General features: G+C 40.5%; 1 protein-coding gene across 1 annotated transcript; it reads left to right on the top strand.

The window, feature by feature from the left end:
- The first annotated feature begins 2,548 nt into the window (after window positions 1-2,548).
- On the top strand, window positions 2,549-5,224 carry LOC104433698 (probable WRKY transcription factor 75). Its single transcript, XM_010046542.3, has 2 exons — window positions 2,549-3,077; window positions 4,853-5,224. Exons 1-2 carry the CDS (start codon window positions 2,626-2,628, stop codon window positions 5,031-5,033), a joined length of 633 nt encoding a protein of 210 aa, XP_010044844.1. The 5' UTR covers window positions 2,549-2,625; the 3' UTR covers window positions 5,034-5,224.
- The last annotated feature ends 2,593 nt before the right edge of the window (window positions 5,225-7,817 follow it).

Genomic DNA, 7,817 nt, shown 5'->3' with positions numbered 1-7,817 from the left:
CCAATAAGACTTGAGCCCAGAAACAATTTGATTTGCTAGGAGCAAACTCTATGTCCACGTCGCGGTCCCTTCACCTTTGAATTGACAATATTATAATGGGAATGCCATTTTCCAAGGGACCTCGAATGGAATATTATTCCGTTGGTAAGAAGACAAAAGAGGGATCAAAGTTCCACCTTCTCCGCTCTCGCTAGCACGCCGCTCGACTCATTTCCTATTTTTTCTGCAATCATGGACACTTGGCGTGCGAAAGTGAACTTACCAGGTAGCACTTCCCTTCGGGCCATGTGTGTTTAATTCATCCAAGCTAGCAAAATCATGTAGTCAGGATCTAAAAGACAGAGAGATTCTCTAAGGCTGGATCCACGTGCCCTGCCTTGTCCTTAGGACTTTGGAGGGGGGAAAAATGGAAAAAGAAAGATATGCATGTGGCCGTGGCATGCTAAGATCGATGCACGACGAGCTGAATCTGCATTTCACGAGGGAGCACGAGGATCCGTTCCTGTCGTCCAACGGCGGGCGACGTGCGCGATTCAAACTTGGGCTGCGCGACCGGTCAACACAAGCATGCGCGCTTTATTCTATTATCATTATCTTTTAACGGGGCATTGATTCGGACCAGCAGTTACAGATTATTGTTTTTATCGAATCATCACTTCATTTAATATTCCGCGCACGGTTTGTATACATAACTCGCGTCTGGTTAACGGGAAACACGCAGCCATTACTAGTCGATTTCGCTCGCAATATCACTTGGTGTCTTGAGTACCGGGAAAAAATTTAAAAAAAAAATAGTGCTTTGGGGTAGAGTTTAGTTTATGGCATTTCAATGACAAAATTTTTGGAGTTTTGCCTATAAGTTGCATGTAGAGGAGGAAAAAGAAGAAGACTGGGACGATATTCTATAGGCTACTACTTTCAATGGATGAGGTTATGTCTTAATATAAGATAGGTTGATATACAATATCATATCAAAGCATAAGATACTAGATTTTTAGCTCGGGAACTGGAAGTTGCTCTTTTAAAACCCAACAACTGTGTGCAAGTTCCACAAAGAAATTTATTGAGCAACGCAAAGTTCCTCGGTAGAGCCTTGTGGTTGTATTTGGGGGGTCTTGATGATTAGATTTCACAACATGAAAGTTTTCTTGTTGAGCTTGTGGTCAGTTTTCCCCTTCTTTATGGTTGTTGATAAAATTCTAAAACTACTCCAAAAAAAAAAATATAATACAAAATTTATTGTCAACTTTTAATAAGATTGGAAATCCTTTGGGATATTTTTATTACTCTTACAAAGTCACGACACATTGCGTTGAAATTTTGAAATCCACCTCTGTATTTTTCAAGATGTCGCATTACTGCCTCAACTAGATTTAAGGAGTCAATTCACTCACCATAATTTGAGAAGACCCCAGACTTCTCATCGATATCAATTTACAAGACGAAGCTTGGTAATTAAATAGATCATGCTAGAAAACACCGGTAAAGAAAATCTTTGGTAATATCGCAGTCCTTTCCCAATTTCAGTTCTTTCTTTTTGGTGGATGACCAAGAGCAATTTAGTGTCTTGCATTTACATGTGCTACTCGAGGCGCGAGATGAAACATTTCATGGATACGGAAGCTAAGCTATCTCAACTTTGTCGTCCGGAGCTATAATTGATCCAAACGTGTCGTATCCGTCGTCACTTGTGGAATCATCGTCATCTCCACCAGCCTAACATCGAGAAAAGCAAGCGCACACCTTCCACGAGTCGCTGTCCATGGAAAAAAAACAAAAAATACAACTGCAATGTCACTTAGAAAAGTTCGGTATAAACCAACGAAATTAGCTTAATACTTGTGGTTCGTGTCCTGCTATTTTCCTGATAAAACCTCTTAATGTGCAATCATGAAGTCCGGCAGCATTTCCACCTCCGCCTTCTGATCGTAACTTGCGCTGTTTTTATTTATAGAGAGAGGATTCGTTTTTTGTCCATGTTTGTGCTTAGAAGATTGTTTTTGTCGCGTGAACAGTGTTAAGTGATGAAATCCGTTTGTCAGTGTGGTTAAACTGTAGATTCCAATGAACTGCACGCATGACAATCACCTTTCTGTTCGTGAAACTCGCTTGTTCCGCAGGTCAACCTTCAACTAATTTACTATGCTAAAATGAGAAAGTTACATTGATTTATTTAATATTTGCTTGCTGCTAGGAGCATGCACAAATGATATACAGATAATTTAAATAAACAGGCCTTATTTTTAATCGCCTCATTATTATTGTATGTATCACATTATGCGATATTCCGAAAATGTATGGGTAAGTAAATTTCATTCACCGATCTAGATATGCAATTTCATACTATCTCTTTTAGCATATAAATGATATATTTCGTTTCAATATAGTTTCTTTGTACTCCCATCTTTATTCTTCAGTAATAAGTTGCCACCTAACGTGTCGTCCACGACTTGTAACGTAGGATAAAGTTAAGAAAAGGCTAATTAGACGCTTAGCCGGCGCTGTAGCAGCCGCCACCCCCCTTTCCTTTTGCGTTAAAGACTTTTCATTCTTTCTATCTTTCGCACGTTCCCAACCTCATAAATCCCCGACGGCTTTCACTTCCCTCTTCCTTCTTCTCCTTCCATGAACATCCACTGCGACGAGCCTCTCTCTTCTTCTCTCTCTTTCATGGAGAACCTGAGCTACTCTTCTTCACTCCTTCCTTGCCCACCTTCACCGCCGCTGTCTTCTTCATCCCCGTCTTTTCTGTCATTGAACCCTAGATTGACCGGCTTGGGTGCTTACAACGCCGAATTCAAAGGACATGGCGATAACAATATCGAGCAAAGTGGTTATCTGGGGCTGGACATGTCGAACTCATCGCCGTTGGATCACCGTCGCGTGCCTGAAGCGCCAGCAGCGGTGGATGAGAATGACGCCGAGAACGCCTTGAAGGCAGTCAAGAAGAAGGGAGGGAAGAAGGTGAGGAAGCCGAAATATGCTTTCCAGACAAGGAGCCAAGTGGACATACTCGACGACGGTTACCGGTGGAGGAAGTATGGCCAAAAGGCCGTGAAGAACAACAAATTCCCACGGTAAGTTAATTGATCGAGGTCATTATCCTCTAGGTTTTTCCGTTTATAAATTCTTTTTAGAAGAGCGTGAGAAAACATAAGAGTTATATATCTTTAAGACTGACTGAATCGGACGATCTCCTGCACCGATACCATTTCTGAAAGCAAACGTTCAGATCTTTAAACGAGGATTTGCGATATATTATTTTGCACAACTTGTCATTCTAAATTCTTTCTTTATCGCTCGTTTGCTTGTTAATCTCTCTCTCTCGCTAGGTCAACATACAAAATATCCTCTTATCATCATCGAACTGTACTTGTTCAGGCTTCTTCTAGATGCTGGAAATGTTGGACAAGAAAGATTAGGTTAGACTTCCATTGCCGAGTCGAACTAACATTTACACGCGATCACCATAATCATCACACCACTAGAATTCGACGATTAGGTAAATCCAGAACATGACTGGTCAATTTTTTTTTGGCAGCTTGAGTTATACGATATGGTTACCCTCTCGTGAGTTACTATTAAACTTAGACTTCGTATAATCTGTGCCTTTAGGTTGTTTCATCGTAGCTCAGTACAGTCACCGGATCAAAATAGAAGAGGGAGAGAGAGAGAGAGAGAGACGTGGAGAGAAGAGAGTTGTTTGGTAGCTGTCAATTCCATTGACATACGTAAGGAAGCATATCTACTAGGAGCTAGATTTGGCATACTTATCCCATCAGAAACCAAAAATCGAGGGCTTTCTTCACGGGTTGCCATCGCTGTGATGGTTGGTGTGATTCCACATCTACGTATTTGATGTTTTCATTATAGGTGCTCTAGAGATTGCTGTGCTCTATTGGAACCAAAACCCTTTTCATATCATTGAATTGGAACTGAAGTGTGCATGTTCGAACTCTCTCTCTCTCTCTCTCTCTCTCTCTCTGTGGAGGATACATGAGAACTGAGAAGAGATCAATACTTGAATTCAGGTTTGGTACTTGGGTTTGAATGAAAAAAAGTTCTAATTCAGTTTTAGTTGAGCTAAAAACATATGTTTTTTTTTGGCATGTCGCCGTATGATTACAAACGGGTTTGACATCGTTACACAACTTGAAGGAAACATGAAATCAACAATTTGCAGTGTAGAAACCCTTCACGTTTAAACAATGTTGTGCGACATAAGTTGCAGAATTAAAATTGAGAGAATGAATCTTGCATGCAAGCTTAACTAATTGGAAGGTCCGATGAGCCTTGATGTATACGGTAGTGGTATAAGGATGCCGATGTATAATTAATTCTCTGGATCGACTCGAAAGAAAGGCAATACACACAATTAGATATTTCACATTCTAATAGTTAGCCTAGCTTGAATAATATGCTGATGATGACTCCTAATTTAATCGGTAGGGGCAAAATTCTCAACGGCGTTGACTAAAAGGATCATTTACTATCTGTTCTTAATAAGTTCGTCAAACATAAATCTGCATAATCCATCAATGTATCACAGATTTCTACTTCCGCATCATTAAAATTGGTTTGAATATTGGCCTCCGTTCCTCCTTTAGTCCATGAGAACCTTCTTCGACTGACCCAAAAGTTTGAACAGGCTTCACGATCATATCGACACCAGTTTCCTATCTCACCTTCCAGATTAATCCCAGATATGATTATGAGCCCAGGAACTTTCCAATGGAGAAGCAAGACCTTTGCGATTTGCTTGCATGCACGTGTATAAATGAGTAGTTCATCATCTGTTATGTCTGTCTTATCTGTCTTTAACATTTGCGAGCGATCCGGTGCATGCATGCAGGAGCTACTACCGTTGCACGTTCCACGGCTGCAACGTGAAGAAGCAAGTCCAACGACTGACCAAAGACGAAGGCATGGTGGTGACGACGTACGAAGGAATGCATTCTCATCCGATCGAGAAATCCACGGAGAACTTCGAGCACATCTTGAGCCAGCTGCAGATCTACGGTGCCTCCCTTTAGATAGGTCACCAACGCCCGTTGTCGCTGTTAACTTTTTCACATTCTGGGACATCGAAATAGTAGTAACATACATATTGTATATTGAAAAGAGGGTTAACTGACCACGCACCTCATTTAAAACTACACAGTGTCTAGATAAGATATTGTATCCAGCAGATTACTTTTATGTTATCTCTTGATTGTATGTCGCATGAACTACTGTTAATTAGCTCTCGATCACGCTAACCCCGGTGTACATCATTGGCCTCTCTAGCTTTAGGAACATTTTTTTTTTTTAATTATTATGAAAAGTGAAGGATCTAGTTCAATACCTAGAATACCAATTTTAGAGGAACTCCATCAGCAAAACAGAAGAAGGAAAAGAGTGACTTAGAGCTATTCACAGTGCCCATTTAGCCATCTCCTGAGCGGTCACATTTAACTCGGAGATCGCAAAAAAAGAGTCCATATCCAAACTGGTCAACATATTCAATTGAACTCGCAATCACTCAAAAGTTTAAGCAAATAAATTATGAGTCAACTAGAATATATCACCTACTCCACACTACACCGATTCTTTGATTTCGGTAATCTCCTCTTTACGTATGAGCTCATAACTTGGTCTCCTTCACATAAAATTAGGCATCTCTCTACATCAATACGTCTCAACTTAAATCTCCACTTTGTTGCTTTTGAGAAGCGCAACAACAACGCCCAACCTTCATCGAACCATGAAGATATCTATTGGGACCGCATTGCTACATCACAACGACCACCTTCACTTCTGGTCTTTTTTGCTAGACCAAACCATGAAGGTTACCTCGAAACTACATTGGTTATGAGACTCCTTCAATGTGGTATTCATCAAACATTGATACACATTACTATAAATCAATCTAATACCATTTGTCAAGAACACAACAAAAGCTCAATACTTCACCTAAGGTGATCATCAGGAGAGATCTCAAATCTAAGCTCAATATTATATCCGATTGGATTCACCGTCACTCAAAAGCTTAAGTTATGAGTTATAGGCCAACGATGATATATCAATTACTCTAACACCATATAAACTTTTAGAAGTTGGACTTTTTTCAACACAATTCAAATGTGCATTTCAACATAAGAAAAGGACCATGACTCGTGACAAGAAAACTTGGCCAAGATGTGCACAAAGAGACTAGCTTCTAGATGACAACTGGGGTGAGCATGGTCCGGGTTGAGCCGATCCACCCCCTAACCCTAGGATCAACCGGTATAGTGCCGATCCTCAATTTTTGGGATCGAGGACCAACCTTATTGAGCTTGGGACCGAAGACCGGACCGACCCAATGGGTTCGGTCCGGTTTCAGGGTCAACCCGGAACCAACCGATAATTTTTTTATTTCATTTTTTGTACCCCTTAAAAAAGCTATTGAGGACCGGACTGACTCAATGGATTTGGTTCGGTTTCAAAGTCAATCTAAGACTAACCAATAATTTTTTTTTATTTCATTTTTTGTACTCTTTAAAATGACAACCAATGATCGTACCTATCAAATGGGTTCGATGATGAGCGAGGTTAGCTAAGAAAGGCAAGCGGTGAGAGTCAAGTAGGGTGAGCATCGAATATAATGAGCATCGAATGTCGAGCGGGGAGCAACAAACCAAGCGAGCATCAAGCAACGAGCGACACGAATGACCTAAAGCAAGTAAGGCAAGTGTCAAGTGGCGAGCGGAGAAGTTGTTTCTTTTGATTTTGGCAAATTGAAGATTAAGAGGACAAATAAGATAGAAGAGAACGAATACTAGAGGAGGATGCCATAAGGAGTTGTTTATGACTCTTCATAAAAACATTTTTCTCTTTCATAAATTATGACTATTGATGCGTAAAAGACATTAAAAATCAAAGTTATTAAAGAACAATGTAAAATTACTTGAACTCCTCACTAGAAAGTCTTGGTCTGGATTGGACCGACTCGGAACTCTCAGGATCGAGGACTGATCCACATAGTGTTGATCCAAAAATTCTAGGAGCAATGACCGACCCAGTCTCCCTAGGAATCTTGGGTTGGTCCAGGGTTGACCCTGGACCGATGTTCACCCCTAGACGACAGTGAGTGCACTTATAGATTTAATCAGAGAAAGTGAATCACTCTTATGATAAACTAATTACTACCACACCTCCTATTCCACTTAGGGGTGTGCAACACGGATCGTCCAAATGGATAGAACCAGCCAGTTTGGACCGGTTCGAAGTGTCGGTGTGGTTTCTAATTCCTAAAAGTGGAATCAGTACTTGAGTGGAGCAGTTACTGTTTCCAAGAGAGAATCGGAATGGACTAGACCAACTACATATAACCTCCTATTATTATTATTATTATTATTATTATTATTTTATTATTATTATTTCTTAAAAATAATAAAATGTAAAGTAAACACTATCTTGTCAAGTGGCATTACAAGCTTGTTTTGCCATCTCTGATTGGGTGCATCTTGATTAGCCCATCCAGAATTTAGAAAAACTTCTAGACCCATTGGTCGAGTTACGGCCGCCCGCAGCCGGATCCTTAGCTCATTTATTGTTCATTATCAATCCATCGCTAACCGAGTCTCGTGGAGGAGTGAATTTCTTTTTGAGTTCGACCATTTTTTTTTTTACTATGTATAGTGGGCTCGGTCTTATGGGCCAAAAGTTGGGCCCACTTCTGTTGACTGCCGCCCCCGGATCCAAGAAGAGGCATACGCTGAATTTCACGTTATTGCTTTCCAATTTTCGTGTCTCTATTTGTTTTGTAGACGGAAAATACTTTTATCGTTTTGAAT

Source organism: Eucalyptus grandis, chromosome 2, assembly GCF_016545825.1.
Source record: "Eucalyptus grandis isolate ANBG69807.140 chromosome 2, ASM1654582v1, whole genome shotgun sequence".
Classification (NCBI taxonomy): Eukaryota; Viridiplantae; Streptophyta; class Magnoliopsida; order Myrtales; family Myrtaceae; genus Eucalyptus; species Eucalyptus grandis.
The sequence above is the reverse complement of the archived record's forward strand: the minus strand, read 5'-3'. Positions and strand labels throughout refer to the sequence as shown.